The sequence below is a fragment of the Chroicocephalus ridibundus genome, chromosome 2 (assembly GCF_963924245.1).
Source record: "Chroicocephalus ridibundus chromosome 2, bChrRid1.1, whole genome shotgun sequence".
NCBI classification, from domain to species: Eukaryota; Metazoa; Chordata; class Aves; order Charadriiformes; family Laridae; genus Chroicocephalus; species Chroicocephalus ridibundus.
Window position 1 is genome coordinate 104,322,487 of NC_086285.1, and position 27,264 is coordinate 104,349,750.

General features: G+C 48.6%; 1 protein-coding gene across 3 annotated transcripts in view; it reads left to right on the forward strand.

The window, feature by feature from the left end:
- Positions 1-10,131: 10,131 nt before the first annotated feature.
- The window catches only part of RIPOR2 (RHO family interacting cell polarization regulator 2), a 72,126-nt gene continuing 54,993 nt past the window's right edge, over positions 10,132-27,264 (forward strand). The window contains exon 1 of one of the 3 annotated variants that reach the window (XM_063326389.1): positions 10,132-10,362. In XM_063326389.1, the coding sequence (XP_063182459.1) occupies positions 10,302-10,362 (61 nt within the window). In that variant the 5' untranslated portion in view covers positions 10,132-10,301. The remainder of the gene's footprint in view (positions 10,363-27,264) is intronic. The other 2 variants (XM_063326391.1, XM_063326390.1) reach the window with 2 other exon arrangements.

Consider the following 27,264-nt stretch of genomic DNA (forward strand, 5'->3'; position numbering starts at 1 on the left):
GGGGTCCAGCTGGAGGGCAGGGTGCCATGGTGGGGGGCAGGCACCCGGTGAGAGGTGGGGAGAGGGTCTCTCTGGGGCTCTGCCCTCGCACTGCAGCGATGGCAAAGGCGAGCTGCTGCATGCTGGGCAGTGCCCGCTGCTCCCCGCACCCGGGATCCTCCATCCCTGCTGCCCTCCCCGAGTGGTAGCATCTCTCTGCCTGTCTCCAGAACTGGGTGGGCAGCTTCAAATCAATTTGAGATAAAATATACTCCTCCTCCCCCCACCCCTTAAAGCTTTTTCACAGACTGTAGCACTCTCCGTGCAGAGAGCATGAAGTAGGGCATGCCGGTGTGTCTTCCACAGCAGCTGCTTTGTCGCTCAGTGTAAGGCGCTACTTTGCTATCACCAATTCCTTGCCTCTTCTGCAATAGTGCAGCCTGTGCCGAGACCGTCAGATCAACCACAGCACCGTTCCATACTAGAGCAAAGAGTCTGCCCATGGGGATACGCTAGTTTGTTTCTCATTTTCCCTTCGGCCAGCTCATGTTATTTTCTCTCAGCCATGAATATTATTTCTGGACTGCCTGTGGTGTAAAATACTAAAGCCCATTAACACTTGTACTTCAGACTGAGCCATTTTTTATTTACTTTGAGAAGCTAACTCCATGTTCCACCACTGTTTAGGAGAACCTCTCACTAGCCTCAATATGTGTGCATGGAGTGGTCTCTACAGAAGAGTTAAGCCTGCTAGAAAAAGAAAATTCAGGAGATGCAAACAGGAAAAAAAGTAATAGCATGGAGCGCCACATTTTGCTGAAACTCTTGTTGCTATTTTTATTTTTCTGTGTTGTGCAGCTCTCTCTGAAGTAGCTCTCTTAGCAAACAAGGCCAGGATGAAAGACAGTCTGATTAACAAAATCAAGGCTGCTGAAGAAACACTGATGCAGTGGGTGGTGAGCTTTTCCTCAGCCAGCTAAGTATTAGTGCAGCAATACAGCAGGAGGGGACCAAAATCCTCTCCATGTACAGTCAGTGGAAGGCTTTAGATATGCTTTACGAGTGAAATTTGTTCAGGATACCATGGTCAATGGCAACCAGTTTACATACATACATCATTTGAAGGTGGAAAAGCTGCTCTTTACTTCCCATCTTAAACTACTGCACCTTTGTGGAGTAGGGAATTGCGGATGCATGTAAATGTTTGCAGGGATTTCCTCATTCTAAGATACTCTATGAATATTATCATTGTTTGTCCACCCAGCTGCTAGAATTTCTTACTGGAAGATATGGATGTGGCTCTTCACTTCTTTCTTTTCATGGGCCCCAAATCCACATCCCTTCTCTTGACCCTCTGTGCTTTGCAGGGGAGAGAAAAGTGTTTCTCTTCAGTTAAAAGCAACCAAAAACACAAATGCCAAATCATTCTGCTATGGTCACGAAACTATTTCTGAGCTGCTAATCACTTCAACAAATTGCAGAAAGTGAGACACTGTGCTAAAAAAAAAAATAATTAAAAAAAAATCCTCTTTTCTGTCCTACTTCATAGGAGTCAAAATGAAGCAATCCCTCCAGGAGAGCTATTACCAGCCCTGTGCACATCCAGACCCCGCGCATGCCCTGTACCGCTTGCTCAAGGAGGAAGGCAAGCAGGGCGGGGATCCCTTGCGGTGAAGTTTCCTTTACCACAGGTTCCGTTCTCAGCTATGCTTTTATTCTAGGGCTTCAGAAAAAGGAGAAGTAAATCCTGCTGTTGCAATTATTCGGAGAACTTTATCCCAGAGTGGCACCGATGTACCAAGAGGTTGCAAAGACAAAGCGGGGACGTGTTTCAGAAAAAGTTCTCGGAAAGTTGCCTGAAAGCCAGAATAGAATAGGCCCATCTCAGCTCTGCATCCTTAATAAAAACGTTCTCCTCTGCCACCATATGAAAAACAGGCAATAGAAGAGAGCTTTTCCATCCTCTGCAGCCAACTGTTTAATTTTTCTAAAACCAAGATGCTCCGGTTTTAATACAGCCCCACTACTATCTGTGCCATGGTCACCTGCAGGGCATGGGTTGGAACAAGCAACTGGGGAAGCATCAAAAGCTTGAGTGTTGGTATTGCCATTAAGCTTGGGCTTAAATGCTCAGACTCCCCTGGGACCTTGGTACCAGATGTGAGTGACACACGGCCTGGGAGAGAGCATCAAAGTCAGGACCAGTATCAGCAAATGTTTCACAAAAAACAGACTGGGCTAGAAACCAAACTTCCTCACTGGTGTCTCCAGCCTGTGGTGAAGCTGGTGTCACACCAGCTTTGCAGTTAGTTACCTGTGTGAGCTAGAATGAAGTGATGCGTCCCTACAACACACAGGAGGCTCAAGGTTTAGGGCTGTTCCAGCTCTTGCAAATACAGAGCCTGATAGAGAAAACCCTGCCAGAGAGGACCTGTGGTGTTTGAACCCTCTCTGTAACATGGTTTGGAAGGCAAAGGCATGGTCTGAATTTCATACTTCTGCCTGGAACTGAATTATTTGCAGCAGGAATTCCTTGTGTCTGCCAGACCCTGCTAAGTGGTGTTCTGCAAGAGAGATGCAGAATTGTGCTAAACAGTAATTTATAGCATTTCAAGGGACTGATCAAGAGAATACGTTGTGGGCAAGGGTGAAATGCTGAGACTTGACAGTGTCCTGCTGATGGAAGCAGCTAAGTAAGACTGCCTTAAAGAAATGCACGCCTGCTCCTTTTGCAGCTGCCCCAGGCAGGGTCCGAGCCATCCCACAACTGAAGCTGCCCATCTTACCCACAGTTTGCGGGAATACGGGAGAATGTCTTCAAAAATTCCTTTGGCAGAAAAAAAACCCCAAACATTGTCTTGCAAAATGCCTGGGGTCAGTACTGTCAAGAGCCGTCACCCAGCAGCACAACAAACACTGTGCTGGTTGGAGCTGGAAGAAGCTGAGAAGGCCAACTCCTAAACTCCTTCCAGCAGCTGGAGAAACTGGAAACACAGGGTACACAACAAAGAGCAGCAAAGACCCCAAAACTGAATAGTCTACAAGCAGAATTAGTTTAGTGTGAAGGAGAGGCATTCATCTACAGGCACCATTTGTTTGACAAATGTGACCTGGGAGTCTAAAATAAATGACCCAGAGCTTTCACTCCATTTCTAATAGTCTTCCTGGAGGGAAAGAAAGGGAACTCCTATTTCTACAGAAATATTAACAAAATAGCACTGTGACTCAACTTGCAATGTACTTTGCCTGGGATGTAAGACATATGGATGAATATAGATGAGTTTCTCCCCTGTATTACCTCCAACACCCAAGAAAATTAGTATTGGGGGAAAAAACATTTGATTAACAAACGCTATGGTAAAGAAAATTTGGAATGTCTTGCGGCTTGGGCATAGGCATTAGAATATGGTATAGACCTCTCTGGTTGATTTTAGAATATGTTCAAATTGGTAAAAAGATTATATAATTGATGTGTAACCCTTATTAAGACACAAGGTTTTGATGCTTAGTGGGATTGAGCATATTTGTTTGGTTGTGCTAGGGTTAGCCTCAGCTAGTTTGCATGTTTTTATGCGGACCGCTTCTCTTTAAGAATTTATGGAGTCAATCTGAAATACTTCTAAGAGAAACCCATGGGGTTTAATTATCAAAGGATGAAAAATCCGTCATCTGGTCTTTGCTGATGACAATGACCTCACTGGATCACAGGGGAATAGGTGTGAAAATAGCTAGGAAGAAAGAATGAAGGCAAAAGCAACCAGACGTGAAGCTTTCTTACAGAAGGAGAAAGATGGTAGGGATGCTTAAATTGGTTGTAACAGCAAAGACATTTCCACCCCAGCCAAGAGCCACTGGAATGTGCTGAACCCCTTAAGCAGTGGGACAACTTAGCACTCAGCTAAGCGTCACCGAGAAATAAATCTAACAAGTAGAAATCCAGCATTACTCAATAGCTTCTCTAACAAAATAGCATTGAGCCTAACCTCAAGAGATCCCCTACTCCCACTGCCCTTCCTTAAGGCAGAACCAATTATTCTTATATTATTCCCAATAGCTACTTGTCTACTTTGTTCTTCAAAAGCTCTACGGATGCTTTGTAAGTTCAAGCAGCGCTCTGATTCACTAAACACTGACTCACCCAACCACTCGCTTTTGCTGCTTCACTGTCTTGACTGTTGGAAAGTTTTTTTTCCTAACTTGCTTCTTTCTAGTTTCTGCTAGTTTGCTACCTAATTTGCTTCCTAATTTGCTTCCTCCACTCTGCAGTCTAAGTCCATGACTCCCTGTGCACCACAGAGGTGGAGAAGAGGGCCTGAAGAAGACTGCTCTTATCTCCTGTATTCATTTTCTCTCCTTCAAATGAAGTGGTTCCGGTTCCTCCTATCTTTTCCTTAATTTCCTGTTTTCTAGCCCTCTCAGCAGTCTGATCGCTCCCCTCGGGACCATCCCCAAAGGGTCTCTATACTTCCTTGAACTGAGATGCCTGAAAGCCTTGTCCTGCCTTGGCGGAGGCCTTGCTAACCCTAGTGACCAAATTACTTCGCATCTCTGCTTTTGATCACACCTGATGGCACCTTGTCTTCTGTTTTCAGCTGTTATTGCTGAATCCCTTTTGGGAGGCCTCCAGCCTCCTTTGTGAAAATGTGCTACTCAAGCAGCCATCCCTCAGCCTGCATTTATGAGGTTGGTTATTCTTGCTTAAGCATAGTACTTCACAGTTTGCTCTCTTGCATTTAATTTTTTCCAGGCTGCTTCTCCAGTTTGTCAATATTAGCTTGAATTTTGATTCTGTCCCACAGTGTACGTACACTCCTGGGCAGCCTGGTATCTGCAGTTATAATGACTGTGATCATATCCATTCTATCATCTAGGATATTAAAGGATGTATTGAATAATGCCAGATCCAAGGCTGAGCCCTACAAAATCACACTTGACCATTTTCTTCTCTTTTGATAATGAACCACTGGAAACTACTTACTGAGTACAATTTTCAAGATTATATTCCTTCTGTAAGGTTTTCGTCCAGGATGTTTTGCTTCCTCCCTTTGAACTGAAATAGTATTTTTCTATGAGAAGGTAATGATTTACTTTCACAGGCCAAGTGATACTGGAATTAAAAATGGCTCTCTTAGCAGAAGAAGGAAGCCAAAGTCACCTTTGATGGGCCTGGCGGGATGTGCTGGGTGTTGTGGATTGCAGTGACATGCCTGAATGGACACACATACAACTCACTGCTGGGGCATTTTATGGGTTCACTGCTCATAACGTGGCAGGGAACATGAAGGGAGAGAGCAGGGCACCAACACCACGTATGTCACGGTTCCTGCTCACTGTGATGTGTGTGTCCACTGGGTCATTAAGTACAAGGCTGTACACAGACCTCCACCCAAGCCCCCAAACCGAGGTGTCTAAGATGTACATGGACACCAGCTGGTCTAGGGGAAACAGCCTGTGGTTCTTCAGCCACCATAGCTTTTCCATAGCTCAAGTGCCTTGAACTACATCCCAAACTGGCACCATAACCTCCCTGGCACAAGAGTGCAGTTTTCCCAGAGGCCAGCTCATACACCCAGCTCATCTCCACTTTCTAATGCTGTACGGCGGTCCTTGGGAACCACTGTCCTCTCTGCTGGGCGAACGAGTCCTGGAGCCTGCCCTTTTTTCAGCTTTCTGAAATACACGGCGTGTATTTTATAGCCTCATGAAGATTTGTGCACAGGGCTCCTACAGTCTGTGAAGTTGTGTGGAGTGAGTCATGTCTTCTACTGTCCTAGCCTGCTGACTCTCCTCCTGGAGAGTAAGAGAGAATTTCTCCCAAGTTTTTTTCTGGAACTGAATAGCCCTATTTAATAAAAGGGAAAAAAAAAAGTTTAGTTTTTGGTGAAAAAAATGTAAAAAGTTTCAAGAGTTGGCAAATAAAAAAATTATACTAAGCTCAGTCAGTCACTGACGTAGACTGTCTAAATATAATCTAAGTCCCTGGAGTCTCTGTAACTTGCAAACGAGTTAACAACTAAACAAGTTACTGTAACTCCATCCTTCAGGTTTCTGAGGATGTTTACATGGAGAACTGAAACTGCAGCAACATCCAGAACAAAACTTTTACAAGTACTTTAAATCCATGTGAACACTCCCTTTCCCAAACTGACCAGTAACTGGTGTCAACCACTTTTTCCTATGTTCTCCTTCGTCCTGTCTCCACCTTAGGGTCATCTGCCCTTCCTTTATCTCTTTTTATCCTCCTTGTTTTCTGTGTAGGTTATCCATCCAAAATGCAATCCTCACTCCCAAAATAGCCCCAGAACAAAGCAGGACACTCACTAACCCTCTGACACACAAATTTCTGTATCTTGGGAAGCCTCCTTGTGCTGGAGCAGGAGGAGATGTGAATAGGGCAGAAGCTGTTTAAGACACCTCCCTTCTGCACCAGCACAGCAGGGCAGAAAATGGCCAGCTCCTCTCTCCTGCTGCTTGTGGAGTGTTAAATGGCACGATTTTTTACACTTCTTTTCCACTAAGAATGTCTTGGCTTTTAGTCCTGTATCTGACGATAAAACATCATAACACTTGATTTTTTTCCTCTGGGTCAGAAATTCTAATAAAGCAAGTTGTAGGGGAAGAAGAGTAAGGTTGGGGTGATTTAAAGGAGCTGCCTCCTCTTGCTTGATCCGCCCTTGTTTTTGACATTTCCCCAGTCTCCCCTGCTTTTTGTTGACAGGTTCTTAGAGGATGGGTGGTGGCTTTTTTCTGAAAGCAGCATCAGATGTGGTTATATGAAAAACACACACGTGAGAGTTTGCAGTGACTGTAAAATTGATTCGGGGGTTTTTTTTTGGTGTGGAGCGGGGCTTCAGTAGCCAACAAGTGAAAAGAAAAGTTATCGTGTTTTGGAACAGCTCAACAAGAACGAGATAAAAGTACTTCTTGCGGGTACAGAGAGTGGGGGGGTGGGGAAAGCTGAGATGCTAGAAGATAAAGCAGGGAGGAAGCCACTTTGTTAGGCTGGATGGTTGAGACACGGGGATGCAAACTGGCAGGGCAAAATTATGCCACTCCAAATGCAAAGATGGAGCAGGTAAAGGCGGGGCCCCGGGCATCCATGCGAGGTGGGCTGGTTTTGTCCATGTTAACTTATCCCGTCTCGAGGGAAAGAGCACCACGGTCCCCTGGGGGACAGGTTTCTGGAGGAACATCGCATCCTGCAGGCGATGTAGGTGAGGCTGCCATCAAGGGACGATGTGGCAAACGGGAACGAATCAAAGCGACTCTTCTTTGTGCATCTGCAATGGAGGCTGAGTCATTACCATTCATCACCAGCCCGGCTGGTGTGTTCATTCTGGTGACAGTTGTTTTCGGGAGAGAGGACAGCTTTTGATGCCTTTTAATTCCCGAAAATAAAAGAAAAAAGGGCTGTCAAGGTAACAGGCATCCGGAGAGGCTGACTGAAAACAGTGGGTAAGGAAATAACTTTAAGTCCCAGGGAAATGCAGCACAAAAGGGAGCTGCCACAATAACCAGGACAGCGTGGCTTGCTCCTTCATGTCTCTGCAGGATGAGGTAAACGGCTAAAACTTCCCATGCTCGGTTAACAAATAAGCTCCCTTTGCAGGGCAATACAGGAAAGTTAGCATTGCTGTCGCAGGGTATTTTCTCCGTGTTTCTTCCTTCTAGGCTGTCTGTCTGTTTTATGCCAGTCACATACATACGTGTAGCATCGCTCATCCTGCAACTTATTCGAGTAAACCCCAAAAAACCTCCTCAGAAGGAACAGCAAAGCCTCTTCTGGCCCATGCTGGACCTCAGAGACCAACTTGCTCCACAGAACCCTGGGGCAGTTTAGCCACTGACTTCACAGGGGCTCAACGTTTCTCCCATCCATCTCCTGCTGTTTTGAGGAAATGATACTGCAGCAGCTGCCCATCGCCAGGAGCAGCTCTTGCCAGGAAGTTTTTGGGCAAGGTACACCCTGTGACTGTCTTTCCTTCCACACTTCTCCTTTCCCTCACCCCCGGTAATCTCACATGTTGGCCCCACCAGGCTCTGCAAGGTCAGCAGTTTCCAGCTCCGACCCTGGGAGGCAGCAACCGGAGAGGTGCCATCCCCCTGTGTTGGCCTCCCCAGGTCGATGTTTTTCCTCTGCAGCTTTCACATCTCCATCTTGTTATTCTTCTTCTCAAACCTCTCACTTTTTTCTTACTGATCCCCACTTCTACTCTGCTTCCCCTCATCACCCTGTGATGGTGTTTCTTTGGTTTTACCACTGTCTTCATCTACTTACCACCATGGCAGGAGGGCCTTGCTCTCCTGTTGAGCACGAAAGGGTGCAGCTACCACCTAATCAGAGACAGTCCTCACCTGAAGGTTTGGTCAGGTTTGAATCACTTCAGACAAGGAGGGCAGGAAAAAGGGTGAGAGGAGAAGTGAATTCCCCAAGCCTGTCCAGCAGGGCCAGAAACAAGTTGTCTCTCTTACCTGTTGGGCCAAACTGTTGTCTTTCCTCCACAAGGACTTAAACAAGTGTGATTTTTAAAGCAAAGCAGAAGAGAGGCCTGCTAAGAATGGAGTTCCTCAAGGAGACTTGCTGCTGCGGCAGAGGAGCAACCAGGCAGTCAAACCACACTGCCCCACCAAAAATCAGTCCTAGGAGGCTCTTGGCTTCAGACACAAGCAGTTAGGAAAACACAGCTTCCCGCCTCCGGCAAGGCAGCATTCCCGCAGGGGAAGTCAGCCCAACGTGACAGCAAGGGAGAGGCACGAGCTCCATGGGATGCAGCACCGCTTTCCAGGGACCAGCAGGCACCTTACCCTGTGCCCAGGGGAAGCCTGTGCTTCAGCTGGGAATAGGATTTTCACCTTCCTATGATGACCAAAGTGCTGCCACAGGATTTTCTACAGGACCTAACCAACATGGCCCTAAGGCCCAGGCTGGGGTTAGGTCAGGCGCTCCAAATGGACCAGTCCCATCTTCTTCATCTGGACTAGTTCAAGTTGTGAACTCTCCCGCTGCCTAGAAGACCAGATGTCTCCATTTTCACCCCCACAGAAAACCACTTTAAAAAAAGAAAAAAAAAAAAGCCATAATAATTAGAGATGAGCTCATTATATCTGCTGGTGACTCATCTACCGGAAGCCGTAGCGAACACAACTGCTGCGCTGGGAGTCTCGCTTTCGAGGGTGTGGCGACACATGCAATTAGTAAACTGAGTAATCAAAACTCGGTACAGGTTTACTGTCATTACACACTAACTTCTGGTTAGTCTGAGGGGAGATGTGAGGGACTGCTGGTGTTAGGCCCCACGCCTGTATGTCCACACACGTGCACATGAATATTGAATATCCCTGAGTGGTCGGATGAAGTCAGCAGGACTATGAAAGGTTTAGGCATTACCTGAAGCCCAAATGTATTTTTGTGGAAGTCTGGAGTAAGTTAGCCTGTAGGCATGGTCCTCTCATAAACTGAGAGACCTGGCAGGAGGGAGTCACCTTGCTTCATCATATTCAGAAAATGCCGCCACTGAAGGGACCGGTCTAAGGCAGAATTAGTAGTGACAGGGATACTCGAATAATTATGCCCAGTATTGACAGAAAGCAAGTTTTAATTTGACGTTCTCCTGTTGTTCACCTGATGGTCAGGAAGGTCCTTAGGTTTGGTAAGGCACCAAAGATGGTGACTCAGGAAAGCCTAAGGTCCCTGCTAGTGCATCTGCCCATGAGACTACTGGTGTCACCTATGGCTTTCCAGCTTGTCCGCATGCCCATTGTCATGGGTCACCCCAGCGTGGGTGAGAACGTGCTGTTACTGCTGCTATGCTAAATAAAAAATAAAATCCTGTGAACACATGGCACTGAGAGAACCCCGGGACTGGGGGGTTACTCTGGTCAGACTGTCCCTGGGGTGAAAGCCAGCTGCTCTGCAGACCGAGCCGGGCGAATTTTTCCCTGGCTCTACCCCCTGCCACCAGAAAGGATTCACATTCATATGCAAAACCCCTACACCCTGGGCTGACAGGGCTGCCGCTGCGCAGCAGCATTAGCGGCGACAGGGCAGGGCGCGTTTTGAGCCCGTCCTGCCTGCCTCTACTCTCAAAATCAACTTCTCTCTCAGCAGTAAGGACATCCCACCTCAAAACCCAGCTCAAGAGCTGTCCGTAAAAACAAGAGGTGTTATTCATATGAATGAGACTATTTTCGTAAGTGCAGATGCGGAAGCTGCTACCACCAAAATGTTTAGGAAACTGGTGAAAGGAAATAGTTGAGTGGTAGCGTAGGAACCAGTTCAAGCACTCGGCTCTGGCTGCTCCCTGAGCTGCGTCCTTGCCACGATGCAGCACGCCCCAGAAGATCCGACTGCACCCGGAGAAGAAGATGATGCCTTTGGGGAAGGTAAAGTCATCTTTTATTAAACTAATCCTTCTCCAACTCAGACTAGAGACCGGTGTCTAGCTTGGGTGGTATTTCTTTGGTAAATTTGAAGTTGCCTATGGGCTCCAAGGTCACAGGGTGACCAGACTTTCTTTTTCTCCTAAGAGAATGGAGAACAAAAGCACCCCAGATACAATAAAAATAACTTTCACACTGGCTCAGCAGCTTGCTTCCTCAACAAGGAGGTTACTGCAGAAGAAGAAAACTGGGGGAACACCAAGTGTGTTTTCTACAGTGGCTGCACTATGCAAAGTAGAGCGTTCGGCATTCAACACCGCAGGTGCAGCTGCCGCTAGAGTAGTAGGGGCTCTTTGCAGGGGCTAAAGGCGACTTGCTACTTAAATTATCGGAGCAAAATTAGCTGCCTCCTTTCCGACTGCCACAACCCACGGCACGGAGGCAGTGCCATAGCTTCTTATCCCTAAAACTTTCTGGGATCAAGCTGGAGCTGGATTCCTCACTGCTGTGCCGCCGTTTATGTGTTTCCCGAGTGCTACCGGGTCAAAATAGCAGAAAGGCAGATGAGAGGACCCAGAGGAGGAGGAAGAATCTGGCTCAGGGTGTCTAATTTCTGCCGCTGCTCGCTGCTCCCCTTTGCACTGGAGCAGGGGCCAGAGGGAGAACTTGCTCATGCAAATCTTCTCCCGGCCCCCAGCCCTCCGCAGTTTCCAAGGGAGTTGGAGGCACAAAGAGCTGCCTGGACCTGCTCCAAGGACTGTGAACCTTTAAACTCACTTTCAGCACAGCTTCAGCAAACCTCATTTAAACAAAGCTCAGCTGCGGTTGGTATGGAAAACTTAGCAGTGAATAGTGCCAAATCAAGTTATCTGAGCCCCAGTGAAAGGCATCGACACAGAAAAGAAAGCAGTTTCAATGATGTACTGTCTGTACTCAAATACATTTCTCACGTATATATGCCCCCACTCCTAACTCCTCTGGGCTCAGAAGGGGAATGGATTTGCAGAAAGGAGAGGACAGAGCATCTGCATTCAGGAAAAAAAAAAAAAAGCATTGAAGGTACCCTGTTGTATTCCCTGCATCCTGCCCTTACACAGGTGGATGCTGCTTCCTGGGATAACCAGCTGCATGCTCTGACTCGATATGGAGATTTTCGAGTGGTCTGAAGAGCCAGTGGGATTTAGGCTTCTTTGCTGTTTCTGAAGCCTCTAGCCCATGTTCTTAACCAGAAACGTGGGAGGGAAGGTGAGGAATGTGTCCAGGTTATTCGACATTTATATTGCATTATCTGAAGGGAAAGATACAGTGCTTACAAAATCCTTTCCAGCCTCTCAGCTAAGTTGTTTCTGGCAGGGCTGATCCAGCAACAGCTAGAGGAGGCTGGCTTTTCAAAGGCAGGAACATTTTAAAAACCTCTCCATGACCCTGCTCGGAGCAGGAGGTTGGACTAGATGACCTCCTGAGGTCCCTTCCCACCTGAGTTATCCTTTGAGCCTATGAGTTGGTGACAGCCTCTTTAATTCATCTGCGTGTAACTGGGAACAAATCTACCCCAGCTGCTCTCTCGGCTGGAGGGTCTGTTGGCTCCCAAACCTGCCAGCTGGAAAGCCCAAACAACGCAGGCACGGTGCTAGCCTTCCCCATCAGCCCCCTCTCCTCTCTCTTGCACGGGTTAGCAGGGAAACGTTAACTTTTTTGGCTGCTATTTCTGTGAGCGGCGTTGACCCCGGACAACCCGGCGCTCTCCCCGGGGCCGGGTGGGATGTGAGCGGGGAGGAGCGGCGCCGGTTTCGGTCAGAGGGCATCCCCCACCCCGCTCACGCTGCAGGGAGGACCCAGGTGCCGGCCAAAACTTGGTGGCAGATTTTCAGGCCAGATGGAGGCGTTTGTCAGGTGCTGAACTCGGGCTCCCAGCTCAGCACAGACCACAGCTCTTAGGGTGTGGGCTAGTTTTTTCTGAAATTTATTTTCCACATCTGGCTTAATTTGGAAAGCAGTGACGGCAGACCTCCCATCCACCTTTTTAACTTGTCCCAATGCTTAGCTACTGTCACAATTAGAGATGGCTACATCTTATTTCTTCCACTGCTGATATGCCTGGGCTTTTTCGGAGTTTGTTGCCCTCTTGTCTAGGAAAGTAAAGAACTCACTATTGCTTGACCATACAAATGTCTCATGTAACTATCCCCAGATTGTATTCAGACTGCTCTTACCCTTTGCCAAGCAGACTGCAATCAATGGCTGTTTCTTTATTAAATGTAAGCATTTTCATGGTTCTTCTTGGGACCATCCCCTTGGAGATGTGGACACCAGCATGGAGCCCACCACTCCAAAACTGTTACACCAGGGACAAATCCAGAAGTTACATGATCTGTTTGCTCATACTTTATATATCTATCTACCTCTATGTCTATCTCAGGATCAGTTCGAGGATCAGCTAATATGTACAAGGACTGCTCGAATCCTTTTGAGTCGCAGCATCCCATGAGGGTCTCCTCTTCATCAGATTTTCTTCTATAATCCTCAAGTCTTTCAGCATCAAAATTTCTCAGGACAGGGTCAACACTATCCCATAATTATGGCTTATCTCCTTTGCTCCCAGCTGTGCCCACACTAAACCCAGATGAATCAGCTCACTTTCTCAAGGAGCCTGTTCTTGGAGTGATTTACCACTTCCCCAGACACTTTGCCATCTGCATATTCAGTCAGTCACTGTTTAAAGTTCCCTTTCAGGTCACTGACATAAAAAGAGTTAAATCCCATAGGGATGGAACGAATCTGTGCAGGTCCTCGCTAGAAACTGGCATCCCTGATGCCTTCAGCTGGGTTACATCTGTCATTCGGACCTGTTTCGGATCCATTCAGCATGTCCTAAATTGACCTACTCTATTTCAAGTGTCTTAGGATCCCATGCAGTACCAAGTCTTCTTTCTTACAAAAGTCTATCAACACAATTATTTGCTGTAAAACTAATGACTGCCACTGATTGCATTCCATCTCCTTTAATTTTGCTTATATGACTCCTACATTAGCTATTCTGTAACGAGGCCAGGACCACTGCCAGGCTGTCGCATCATTAGTGACACAACATTAACTCATAGCTCTCTGGAAATCCTCTGGTGTTTCAAGCGTTTTGAAAAAATCAACAAAGAGCTCCTTGGATAGTTCTTTTCAAAGCTCCAGTGTAAATTCCTCCTTTGGGAAAGATAAAGGGAAAATATTTCCCCTTTGATATAGACTATAAACTGGCACATGCAAACAAAAACATTTGTGGCAAACTTCTGTATTTTCTGCAGCATTATTGATAATTCTGCCATTTTCATCTACTTATGCATTGTTTTTCCTTATTGTACATTGATGCACAGAGCTGGGTGTGACAAGCTACAGTAAGCTTCACGAAAAATCAGTCTGACTCTTGCAATAGATATTCACAGCTTGAAAATGTTCACCCTCGAAGAAAATCTGTTAGCTAATGTTCTTGTTTTCTAATGACAACCTTGCGCTTGCGTTGTGCGATCTCCTTCAAAGGATCAGCAGAGACTTTGCGAACGACTGTGTTTAAGTTCAGTGAAGAGAAACTCTCTCTCCTCTGCAGAGCAGCTATTGTTTAACAGGGCACAGCTGTAGTATGCAAAAGTTTCGAGAAGGAACTATTTTAGCCTCTTGAAAGTACAGGCAGTGATATGTTTCATTTCTTTTATGGCCTTGCTCACTATGTTAACTCAATGCAAGTGACTTCAGTTAGTCTTACATACGGTCGAAACACCAACTTTAGGGAAAATGCTTCGTAATTTTTAGTGACTCTAAGTGCCTGAGATTCTGAGGTTATATTTCATTAAAAAGCAATCACTTCCACTAGTACAAGGCTTCCCCTCATCGCTGCAGCCAAACAGGCGTGGGTTTTCCTTGGGTCTGTCTAAGCCGAGGAGCCAGGAAGGCTCCCGCGGCTCCCAGGACAAGGGAGAGAGGGAGACTTGGGCACAAGTCGGCTCTCTTGGCAGACCCTGGTTTCCCCCGGGAGGAGAGCTGAGTGCTCACAGGGAGGCATGATGCCACCACCTCAGCACAGCCCCAGACCGGGGCTAGGGGCTTGGCACAGCAGGAGCCCCGAGGTCAGTGCAGACACATCCATGCACAGAGTTTGCAAGCACACAGCTAACGCTATTTTGTTAGCAGCGATCAACACATCCAAACTGAGAATGCACAAGAGAAATAGAAATTGGACTGTGATTTATTGCAGATCTTTTCATACAGCTGCTCCACTCCGACCTCTCCTCACATCTCTACTTCCCACCTCCTGTATGTGCCCTCCAGTTGTACCCGTGGTAACCATGACCTGCCTCTCAGGTTTCCAAACGATGGGGAAAAAAGGCAGAGCTGTCTTTTTCATAATGTTCAGTAAGTGCACGCTCCAGTTCAGTAGACCAGAGCCCCACTTTAGATGGCGCACTGCATGGTGTCAGAGACCCAGGGCCCTCTCCTTGCCCAGGACTGATGTGCTGCCACAGCACACAGCCACCCTCCAGCACTGCCACCCATCAAGGCTCCCAGCAGAACCGTGGCTGCATCAAACTTTTAAGGTATGCTTCAAAAATGTAGCAGATGCCTTTACATCCTTGTAAAGCCTGCCTGCCCTTTTTAAGAGAGAAAAGAGTTTTAGCTCTGGGGTTTGGGATCGGCTTTGAGGCTTCGCTGAAACGAAAGGTAGCTGCTGTTCATGGTTATGTGCACCGCCTGGTGTATTGTAACATCGCTGCTGATGTGAGAGAAAAATGAGGATAAAGTCTTGGACGTTAACTTAAAAGTTGAGACATGCTTTTTATTCAGCAACAATTCAGGTTAAGCAATCTTTCTCTTCCCCTAAAGAAATACAAGACACTATGCCTTCCTCGGACATCCAGCTGCAGTGACTTGTCTAAAAGTCACATGGGGAGATCAGTGTCACAGCTTCTCCACGACCCACTGGACCAAGCTTCTTTCCGTGCTGTAGCTAGCCAGCCACTCACCTGCCACCACCAGCCCTGCTCTGGTGACAGACAGCTCAAGTATGTCCCCTCCCCACAGACTGATGCAACTTTAAGCAAATTGTCTTCTAAGGATACTCATGTGTACATATCAGTACGGTATTCCAGCAGATGTCTACCTCAGAGATATATAGAGGTATCATTTTTCCTATGTTTTCACCCCAAACAGAGTTTGACGTCTACTTTTTTCCAGCATACGCATGCCTAATGCCTGAGAAGAAGGCTGTAGCAAAGATGAGCAGCCTTGCAATGTATTAAGCATGGGAGCTTCTCCTCCTCCCTGACTGCTGGGAGACTACGGATCATTGTCCTGAAAATGTTTACAGGTCCCACCAGCCCTACCTGTCCTTTTGGCTTATCTCACGTTCCCGGAGATGGAGAACGCGGGTGCCGTACTCACTGCAGCCCAGAGGGAGAGAAACCCCATCACTTCATCACCAAGGCAACAGTGGCTGCCTCAACCAGACAGAGCGCAGTCGAGACATTTGGCCTATAAACTCAGATTGAAGCACCTTTCTCCAAGAGAATGGGCAGACCCAGTTAGCGTGCCGGACACGGAAGGCATGGAAAAGCGGGTGTGCTCTTATGGAGCGTTTTCGCTTATTCCTGTTTACACTAAACGCTTCGCTCACCTGTTTCTCGCAGCTGCTCCTTTTCGGTTGTGGTCCCTGGGCAGATACAGAGTTATGCAGACGGGTGAGAGAGCTTTTCCTGGTCGGAGGAGGCAGTGCGAGACGCCCGTCCCCACCCCGGTCGCCCCCACACCGACCCACCCGCAGTGCTCCGGCCCCTCGGCGCTTCCAGCTGTCCTGGGCAGCTGGAGGGCTATTTTTAACAGGACATCCCACTCCGTATCTGAAGCAGAAACAATTAAGGCCCAATATTAAAAAAAGGCTGAAATGAGAGACACTTTCTGCTTTGTTGTCTCCCTATTTTTTAATTAAAGATCTTTGATCTTTTTGTTGTTGCTTTCTCTGTGTCTTGAAGGCAACTTGTTTGGTTCGTATTTGCCGACAATATTTCTAGATCGCTAATAATAACACCAGTGAGGGGAAAAAAACAGATCAAATAAACAAGTGGCATTTAACCAGCCCTCAGAGAAAAGAGGAAGGTATGTACAAGCCAGAGAGAAACCACTGATTAGGTGTGCTCAGGCCACCTTCCAAGCTTGCAAAACAAGTGCCTCGCCAAAGGCTGAGGCAAAATTGCCTTCCTCTTCACCCGTTTTTTCCCCTCCTGTTTTCAGATAGTGTCTTTACAAAGCTCTGTGAAACACAAGCTTTTTGTCGGCCAGTCCCACCGTTAAAGTCACAAAATAAATGTGGCTCAGCTGGCGTGAGCTGGTGGCGTAAACAACTTCACCCCTTTAACAATTCGAGGCACAGCTCAGCCGCCTCTGAAATGAGCTTCCGCCTGCCTGGATGCTAAAACCAAAGCCTTGTGGTTGGTGTACCAAGGGTGTGACAGTCACAAAACAACCGGGTCAGGAAGTGCAGAGTTAAACGGCGAGGAGTGAAAACAGTCTGAGAACGTGAATTAGAGAGAGAGGGGGGAGCAGCCAAGCACTTGACAATGTCACAGAGGCACTAAAAAGTTGATGGTGGGATGGTTTGCCCACGGTAGGATTTCTCCTATATCTCAGCATCACTTGAGGGGTGAGGGCTGTAGTCAGGCCCCATGGAATTTTAAGCTGTATTGCCTTGATCTGGCATCGAAGAGGAGGGAAATGGTTTGAAGAGGGGTCCCGCTGTGGCTGCCACCTAAGCACTCCTTCCTCGCTGCTGAAATTCACTGCTCGACCTACAGCCGTTCTGCCAAGGGGCCTCTGTGTGTGTGTGTGTGTGTGTATTTGCACACCCCAAAAAAGCTGGGGTGGGGAGGGTGCAGGGAAACATTTACGCTGTGAAGAGCTACTGATATTCCTGTGTCTTTGGCAACTGGATAACAGGTGAAGGAAAACTGCTACGGAAATTATGAGCACAATAGGCTTAATGCTGCATAACTTACCAGGGCTGACGTTGGCTTACTCTGGTTTAATTGCGAGTAGGCTGGGAATTAGAAAGTTCAGAGACCCAGAGCATGGATATGATGCCTAGAGTTTAAATAATTGGTAAAAAGATGGAAAGACAAGAAGTGAGGTGGCAAGAAAGGAAGCAACAGAAAGAGACTGAGAAAGTAAAGTGGGATTTTGGGGAAAGCCCCAGCCCCTGCCTGAAAAAATGGCAGGTGATAAACACAGACAGGCTGTATCCAAATCGGGGCAGTTTGAATCGCCTCTATTCCAACCTTCTCAGATATTTAGAGCCCTAACTCCTCAAGTTGGTTTCCTCAAGTTCCCCTTATAGTCAGTAGTACATGCGTGTGTGTCTGAGTGTGTGTGAGAAGGACGGAGAGCAGGGGATGGAAATAAAAAGCTCCTTCAGGTGCTGATTCAGAGCATGGAAACAGAGATCCTTTCTTTAATTGCCTGCTGGAAGAGCCTGGTTCTTTCCCTGCCCGTGGCAGTCCCCTCCGCTAGCCTGGCAGCAGCTGGTGCCCACAGGGCAGCATGAACATCCACAGGGGTGGCTGGTCCCCAGGCAGGGAGACAGCCACTGCGGGAGCCAGGTAGCCTCAGTTTTGTGACAGCGGGTCCCAGTTAGGAAGCCCTGCTGCAACCGCTTACCGTTAAGTTGATGGTCTACTTGTACTTTGCCTGTAAACGGGACTCGGTAGCCAGGGTACTGCCTACACAGGGCCTAGTGCACAGCAGCGCTTTTCGTTTTGCCCCGCTAACTGCTGGAAAAACTGGTGCTGCCCTATTCACCGCGGCACGCCCTCGGAAGCAAAACCGAAAACTGCCCCAAAAACTCAGACTAAACCACCTGAGCATCGCACACGAGGGCTTGCAACACCTCCCCTTTCATCACGCCAGGCTCCTCTCAGGGCCAGCCCTGCCTTTCTGCCCACCCCACTTGCACTTGTGTGATGCTCCCTTCGTGCCCCGCAATACCGGAGTGAAAAGCCCCCTGAGCTCCCCTAAGGAGCGCACCTATGGTTTGGCAATGGCAGCAGCCGAGCACGATCCTGTAGCTTCCCTGTAGGGGTGTCAGAACCACCTGCGGCGGAAGAGAGAGGGACAGCCTCTCTGAGGCTCGATGGGATGGCTAAAAGCTCTGTGAATATGTCGTCATTACCACAGACATTAAGTTTTCAAGGACTCCCGCAGAACCCTCTCAGAGATGAGCTTATAAAATCTCACGTCTTTCCTCTGTGGCTCTCCAAAGTCTGTGATTAAGATTAGCCAGTGGCTAGCGAGGCTGGCTGGCATTCAGGCTCTGTGGCATAAATGGAGCTTCGTTCACATCTTTCTCACTTCGTGGTAGCTCGGGGCAGTGGAAAAACTCTCTTGTGAACGTGGATGCGACCTAGAAGGCACCGTGTTCATTTTAGAGGGTGGTTGTGACCGTGTAGAAGTGCAGTTTGCCAACCAAGAGCTCCCTGTAAATCTTAGAGTCCCACTCACTGGGTTTTCTCACTCACAAAGGAAAAAGTGAAATATAGGGCAGGGCCCAGGTAATATCACAGAACTAAGAGAATTCGCACTGAGCAAATGGGCCCTTTTTCTGTCTCAAACATCACCAGCAGACCAGAGGCCACTGCAGTTTCTTAATGGAGGTGAGATAAGTGCAGAGAGAGCACAGCCTGCATCCTCTAGGGATTCCTTGAGTTATGGGGTGGCATCTGGAGAGTCTTGTCTGATTTATAAATTGAAGTTTGGGTTACATCAGGACTAATGGATGAGGTCACAACGTGCAGCCTTTACACTGAACTAACAGATTTCCTTCTCTTGAGTGTCTTGGAGAAAGGAGAGATTTTGTAGGTGTAGATAGATTGGAAGCTAAATAGCATCTCAGATCCTCCTACAAACACAAGCGAGGAGCGCCACGCTGGCAATACTGGCATACATTTAACGAGCGAAGCCCATTTTTTATAGAGAGGGGTGGGAATGTTGAAGAGGGTCCATATGAAAACATTCTCAAAGCGAAACGAAACCACAGGAGGAGCAGAGCCCTCCAGCACTGCTGAGCTCAGCTCTGCAGCTGGATGGCTATAGCTTTTTTTTTTGCCATTTTCCCATGGAAAAGCAGGCAGCTCGGGAGGTCCTGATCTGCTCTGCCTCTTCTGTCGCTCTGGGGAGCTTCCTGCCCTTTCTATTCCTGATGCCTGTTGTGAGACAAGGAAGAGTTAGCTTAATCAGCAACACCAGCCACTGATTAGTGCCAAGCTGTTGTCATTAATCACTTCAAAAATCACTGCACTGAAAATAGTACCCAGGGTCAGATGTTCAAAAACTGGCGTGGTTTAACCGGTGTCATTTAACCTCAGCCACAAAGCCAGGCCATGGCCCTGAAGAAACACTATTTCTTTGCTTTATGTTACATATCATTTGTGATTTTTTTAATTCAAATCCACTCACAGCCCCAGTGACGTGGCACAAAAAGCTGCTCTTCACCGTTCCTAGAGGGAACGACTGCTGCGAGTGGTTGAACGCCTCCAAGCGAAAGGCAGGCTGGACCAACAAGCAACCTGTGCGTCCCCAAAAGATGCATAGGGCCACTGACATGAGGGTTTGGTCATGAGCTTCTCCATGCTGTGGACCGCCCCCTCTCCTTTGGAATCTCGGTCCAAATATTTGGCAGATGCCCTTGGGGCTCATTACGTTACAGAGGCAGCGCGTTCATTGCGCTCCCCCGAATGGCATTTCGTGTGCGCTGCACTTGTTTAGTATTTGCTATATTTAAGCCACAGAAATATGCGCTGATGAGGGAAAGAGGGCTGTGGCGGTATCTTGGAAGCAGGAAGGAAATGAAAATCATTCCTCAAAGCTGCAATCCTTTGTGCAGAACTGTGGCCCAGGAGAAGAAAAGAGGAGCACGGTCGGCCTGGGTCGCTGGCCGCACTGAGGACCCGGCTGGGTCACCCAAACTGTGGTCCGACTGGAAGTGATTTCAGGGCAACTCTGGTTTCACACTAGTGTAGACAAGGATGGAAATTGCTTGGAGCCTTTGCCACAGAGGACTCTTCCTGGGTTTCTAGTCTGAAACCGCCACGTTAGGAACATGCAGGAATGCGGGTGCGCAGCACTGCAGGGTTCGTACATGGCACTTGATTTTGAAACTTGTCTGGCATTGTTTGCTTCTTTCCCTCCACCCCAGCCTTTGCATCCTTCTCCTACCTGACCATCATTTTTCCCACACCATGCTCTTCATCCCTGCAGCTCCTCTCCTCCTTGCCATGACCTGTGGGACGTGCTGAGCAGGAGGAAGGCAGAGGCTGTCTCTACTTTGCTCCTGGATGGCACAACAAGGCACGGCAAAGCCCTGGGTGCTCCTGACCCACTCTTTCAATCATGGACCTAGGATACCTTTGGTGGTTACAAACAAGTCCCACAGTGTCTTGTCTCCTGTAATAACCATCCTTTGTGATCCCTGGTCCTTCCAGGCGAATTCATAGCATGGGGTGGATGAGGATGAGGCTGGCCCAGCCATGCCTGGGACTGCTAGCCAGAATGTGCTTGGGCATGTGCAAAGAAGGGCTTCGTCCTCCTCTATGCTTCAGAGCTTGCCCAAAATTTGCCTCCCAAGTGCAGGTAAGGCTGCAAGGAGAGTCTGGAGATGAACATGGGCTGGGTCCACATTTTCACTGCAGTCCTGATGTAGCCAGCAAGTTTCAGCAGCAGGCATCACTGCCTGGTAACATGGGTAGAGATGGCATCAATCTCTGAGACACCCTCAAATGCAGTAGGTCAGCTGTCATGGTGGAAGATTCAGTTTGTGTCAGGGAGCCAGATCTGGGCACTGGAGAGCCAAGAACAGGAAAGAGCCAAGATTCAAGAGGATCCCAGCAAGGAAGCTGGGATCAGATTGACTTACTGTCTACAAAGCCAAACCCTTTCCTGGAGATGTTCTAACAGGGCCTTCTTGATCTTACACATATTGGTTGTGCTGGGAAAGGCAGCCCCAAGCAGGTATCCCACGTGCCGTGGGAAGCACTGCATCCCACTCTCCACACTTCTCTGGGCAAGGTGGGAGAGAGGGTTTTGAGGTTGTCCAGCAGCAGGACTTCAAACCAGTCCGTTGCCAACAGCATGGAAGAGGTTGTCCGACAGCCACGCTCCCAAAAAGCAGACCGACAGCGCCATACCTGTTTCTTCAGATCTCTGATCACTACCATAGCTTTGATCATTGCACTGAGTAGCTGACTTCCAGCTGTCCAGGAAAGCAAAAATAAGTTTCCAGCAGTTTTTCATGCATCTTAATTAGAAAACAAGGAATGCTTTTCAAAAACAAGAGGGGGAAAAAAAACAAGGCTAGAGCTGCAGTACTAGACATGCCATCCACACACTTGGCATGCACTTAAGAGTGGCTCAGCCGGCCCTGGTTGCTAAGCAGTCTAAGAAACTGGAATGTGCTGCTCCCTCCAACCCTCCACGAACTCCTCCCCATTGCCACCCAAAACCTGCCCAGAAGAGGCATCGGGGCTGATTTTTGAAAGGGGGACAGTTCTGGGGGGAAAAATGCAATCAGTGTCTCCTTTGTCCTGTTCCCCCAAGTTATATATGTGAGGGCAGGTAGGGTGTATGTTTGTGCATATGCCTCCTGAATTTAACTTGCTATCTTCAAATGGGGGCAGAGGGACAGGCTGTTGGTGGGAAGTGTTCTTGCTCTGAAGGCTGCTATCTCAGACCACCACAAATGCAGCAAGGTGGGGCAAAAAGGAGATAAAAGGATTGCCTATGGAAGACGTTATCTCTTGCGGTGCATCAAAAGCTAAAGGCAACTCCCCTTTCCATCCCTAGCCCTCTCCCTCCTCCCCCATAGCTGTTCCTTGGTGTACCAACTGTGTCCTGACCACCATGCCCTAGGGCACAACCACTGTGTTACACTGCAGTCATTCCCAAAGATCCATCTGTGCTGAGCATCTGGACAGAAGTCCCAGAAAATCGAATCCGTTCCTGAATCAGTGCAGAAGATCAGTGCAAGTAACTTTTTCCCCCAAAGTGCCCTGAGAGCTGCAGGTGGAAAGCTTTGCAAAAACAACATCAAGAGAAATGAGGAACTTAAGGGTGGAGCAGCAGCACAGTGATGGGAAGTAAAAAGGGGGGAAATGGTTGCACAGTGGTTAGAGGATGTCGGCAGTCAAAAACAAGTGGGTATCAAACTCTTTTAGAAGGAGAGCAAGAAGCGTTACAGGATGACAATAAGCGCAAGTCAGATGTACTGGGCAGGCTCAGCGGACAGAGAAAGTATAAATATGGGAACGGAGTCAACCCAAAGAGCAGCATGGTCAGGGTGTAGTATAGAGAGCAGGAGATTTGTGGCAACACTTTAATATGTTTAGCTGGAAAGAGTAATGGTGAACTTGCATACGGTCAGCAAGTTAAAGCTCATGCCTTGCCCAGATTGCTCGTGACAGGGGTCAGGCTCTTGTCTTTTACCTTTCCTCTTTCCAAGCGATGGTTCTGGCACCTGCTATGCTCTCCACTCTGAAATCTGATCATTCACCTCTTTTTTTGGACCACATTCTCCAGGTAAAAGCACTCAGGTTTGCTACCTGTGTTCCCACAGGAGGCTTGCCTGGGTGTGATACCTGCTGGAGACGTCCCGTGGGGTGTCCATCAGTGATCTGAAGATGCCATGAGCTTCCAGGCACCCCTTTGTGAGCCAGGGAGTTACACAGAAACACAGCAAAGAAAAAGCCCATACACAAATTGTCTTCCTTAAGGGCTAGGGCAGGCCTGATCTACCTCAGACATCCAAAGCTCAAAGCCATGGTCTACCCACCGGCGCCCTGCCTCCTTTGGCCTCTTGCTAATCTGAACATGCTAACGAGAGAACTCCATGCAAATTGCTACCTGCATGGTCTGCTGAGCATTGCCACCCACCAACAACCCTTGCTTTCGGGTGAATGGAGTCACCTAGGACCAGGTTAAATCTTTGTGTCTGCATAACAAACACACATTCCTGCAGCAAGCAGGGAAATTGCAGCAATATCCCACTTTTTCACGGGGCTCAACACAGAGTCCTCCCTCAGAATATCTTCTGGGGGAAAGAGGGCTCCTCTCAGACCTCTATCCAGACTACTGAGTCCTGCTGCCCCTTTCCAGGTTTCTCTAGATGACACGTCTGCAATGGAGCTGAAAGCCAGGGGGTCTTCCTGCTCTGCTGATTCGGGGGATTCAGTGGTCTGGAGCCCATGGGGCGATGGGAAAACCGAAGTTCTTCTCATTGTATCCACCCCCCAGACCGGTGTGTAACTGATGCGTATCAGCCAGAAAATCCTGCTCAGCCCATGCAAAAAGCCTTCCAGGTGCCTGGGAGGAGCAGAGCATTTAGGTATTCTCAGACTATAATCTCTTCTCTGATAATCCTGATTTACTCTTTGGCTTGGGAGCAAAGGCTAATAGAAAGCAAAGTGCTCCAGCAAATCCCGGCAGGTAATTTAGGAACTCTGGCTTAGTTCTCTCAAGTATAATGTGGGGTTTACCATTGCTGGGAATTAGTGTTTGTGAAGGTGCACTGGCGCTGGCAGGGAGATGGAAGTGGAGCATAATTGGCAATTACCGGTTTGGAGAGGTCACTGTTTTCTAGCGACAAAGCTCGAATCAGCTGTTGTCACTTGGAAATTTCACTGGGGACATTCATGCTGACCTATTTTGAACATAACAGCAGATTACACTGCAATACAGTGAATAATTTATCGGAGTTGTAGCATGATCACAGGCACAATACAGCGGCAGCTTCGGTTCCTGCCTAATGATGGAGGGAGGCAGAGCTCTCTGGCATTTTCCACTGATTTAGCAAAACAAGACACACGTGGAACGACTGACCCGAGCCTTTCAAAAGCATGTGTGTCAGGACAAATACATGTCCAGAAGGACTAAGTGGGGCAAAGATTTTATCTAGAGCATCCGTGAACCTACTCAGTCTCCTAGGAGTTCCGGCAAGCTGCAGCACTGGGAACAGAGAAGTGGGAATGTGTGTAGGGTTGGGGGTGATGGAGAGGAGGAAATTAACTTTCTGCGTTTGCTATGCAAAACTGTATTGAGAAACCAAGAGAAATAGCTCATACATCCCTAGCACATGTATTTGCATAGGACAGAGAATATTTCCTTGAAAGAGGAGGCTGCAAATGAATGAGGTATTTGCATCTGCAACCTTAAGTTCAAAAAATCTTCTGCAAGATAAGACCAAAAGGGCCAGAGGGAATTTCTAACATGGGTTACACACAGAGTAATTGCCAAGAACTACTGTAGGAGGCTCAAGGTTGAAGTAAGATGCTGCAATTCTTTAACAAATTAACCAGGCTTCCACAGTGAGAGCTGCCACCCCCTAAAAGGCTGAAATGGAGTCAAAAGCATATTAAGTATGCATGATGAGACATTTATAGCTTTCAGCATTGCCACAAATATTCCTTCTCCTCTTCCCCTGGCATTCCACAGCCCGAAGCACACAGCTGCTTTTTCCAGAAAACAACTTCTCCGCCTCGGCCTCAGAGTTCACGTCCTATGTGAAACACATGAAACGAGGGTGTAGTCGATTCAGTCAGAGACACAGAAAGGTCACCCTAAAAATTTCGCCTCGCAGCTACAGCAGTAGCGCTGTGTCGGCAGTGGCCCCTACACTTTTTCCAGTGGAGAAGCGGTTTTCCTCTGGAAATGCCACCGCTGCGATCGCTGTAGAGCCCATCCGAACTCCGAAACCTTGGAAACGGCCCACAGGCCCCAGAGGTCTGCACGCCAGCGTGAAGAGCATCCATTTCTGCTTTAACTGAATCTGGAGTAGTTTTCTCTCATTTATTCTCAAGGCTACAGGGTGCTGTTTATTTTCAGCATACAATATAAATAACACATGTTCATTATTACTGCTGAAAATTACTTAAGACGATAGGTCAGATGGAATTGGCAGCTTGGGTTTTTTATTCAGTGAGGCTTTTTTTTTCCATGCGCCGTGCCCTGCGAAACCCCAACTCTTTTTCTTTGCTGTCATTTCCTAAACTTCTCCATAAGGTATCACCCTCTGTGTGACAGGTCTGTGTGCTCCATGAAAAACATTTTCTTCTGAAAGGGTGAGTCTACCTATCCTGACCCAAACGGGGAAAGACAGGTATATAGGGAGAATATCAGTATTGCCTCCTCAAGCCGCCTTCCAAATTGTGTCTATTTATGAACCCCACAGACTTGCCAGAGATGCCCTCTGCGCCCCACCTCCCCTGCCAAAAAAATAAAAAAATAAAAAAATCACTTCCAGCTGTTTCAGAGGCAGAAGGGAGAGCTTGTTGAAGGACTCTGCAACAGCTTTAAATGTTGGAAGAGGAACAGCAAATCATATAGAAAATAGGACATGAGTGTTTGGTACTTTGTTGTTGAGTGACGGCTGATGTAAAAGTCCAGTATGAAAAAAAAGCTGCAGAAGAGAAATTAAGTCCTAAGGGCACCAAGAAATATATGCAGAATCCTTACCTTTATAGAGAGATGTGTTTATAGTGAATAGGGCTATACATTTTTGAAGGAAGACTGAATTTGAAGAAAATACCCCATAATCTCTGGGAAAATACAGCATTCCTGCCTTTTTTTCTTTCTTGGGGTAATACAGGAAAGATGCTCAGCGGAAGAAATGTAAGCTCCATTCATTGCAATGTTCTTTCCTTCCTATTCACATCTAACTGCTGCTTTCTTCCCTCCCAATATCCAAATGTAGAGGCTGCTCTCGCACACGCTACCGAAGGCAATGGGAGGCTACCGGGAGTAGCCCACCGGACACGGGGGGAAGGGGAGCGGCGGCGGCCCGTTCCCGGCACCTGTTCGCCGGGGGACGATCAGGGGAGTATTTTGCGTGTGTCCAATCCTTTGGCCAAACCGGCCGAGAGGCAACGAGGGCCGAATGGAAATCGGGAAGAGACCCGCCGCCGCTGCCCAAAAGGTGCAGAGAAGCCGCCGGGGCGAGATGGGGGGAGCCCGTCGGGGGGGTCCGCACCCCTCCGCACCGCCCGTCGGGGGGTCCACACACCCCTTCGCGTCCCTCCGGACTAGCCGTGGGGAGCCCCGCACCGCCCGTGGGGGGTCCGCACCCCTCCGTACCGCTTCGCTCCGCCCGTGGCGGGGGGGGGGGGGGTCGGCACCCATCCGCACCCCTCTGCTCCGCCCGCGGGGGGCTCCGCACCCCTCCCCACCGCCCCCGGGGGCGGACCGCGACCGCGCAGCGCCGCGCAGCAGCACCTCCCTCCTCCTCCTCCTCCTCCTCCTCCTCCTCCTCCGCCTCCGCCTCCTCGTCCCTCCCGCAGCTCCGCAAGGAAAAGCCGGCAGCGGCTGCGCTGGCTGCCAGAGCGGCGGTGCGCTGCGACCGGAGATGGGCTGCCCCCTCTCCTCCTCTTCTTCCTCCTTTTTAATTTAAAAACAAAAAATAGATTTTTTTATTATTTTTAATTCTTATTAGCTATCGTTAGCGTTGCGGCTGCGGGCGCTGCCGCCGGGGATGGGGCTCGGCGGTGCCCGAGGAGCGCTGGGCGGCGGCGGGCGCCGGGGCGGGCTGTGAAGCGGCGGCGGGCGGCCCCGCCGGCAGCGACAGGTACCCGGGCGGTCACCGGCGGGTGGGTGGACAGAAACCCGCGTGGGAAGTGGGAGGAAGGTGAGGGGGGGTCCCGTTCCCCAGGCAGGACGTGGCCGAGCTGAGCCCCGAGAGCTGGAGGGGTCGGCTCCGGTCCAACGCCCCGCCGGACCCGGGGGTTAGGAGGAAAGGGGTTTTTTTTTGAGGAGGGAAAAAAGGGGTTTCTGTGGGGCTTCTTATGTATGGTTTTAGGGTGGGAATGTGAAGAAAATCTTGGTTGTGGGTGTTCGCTG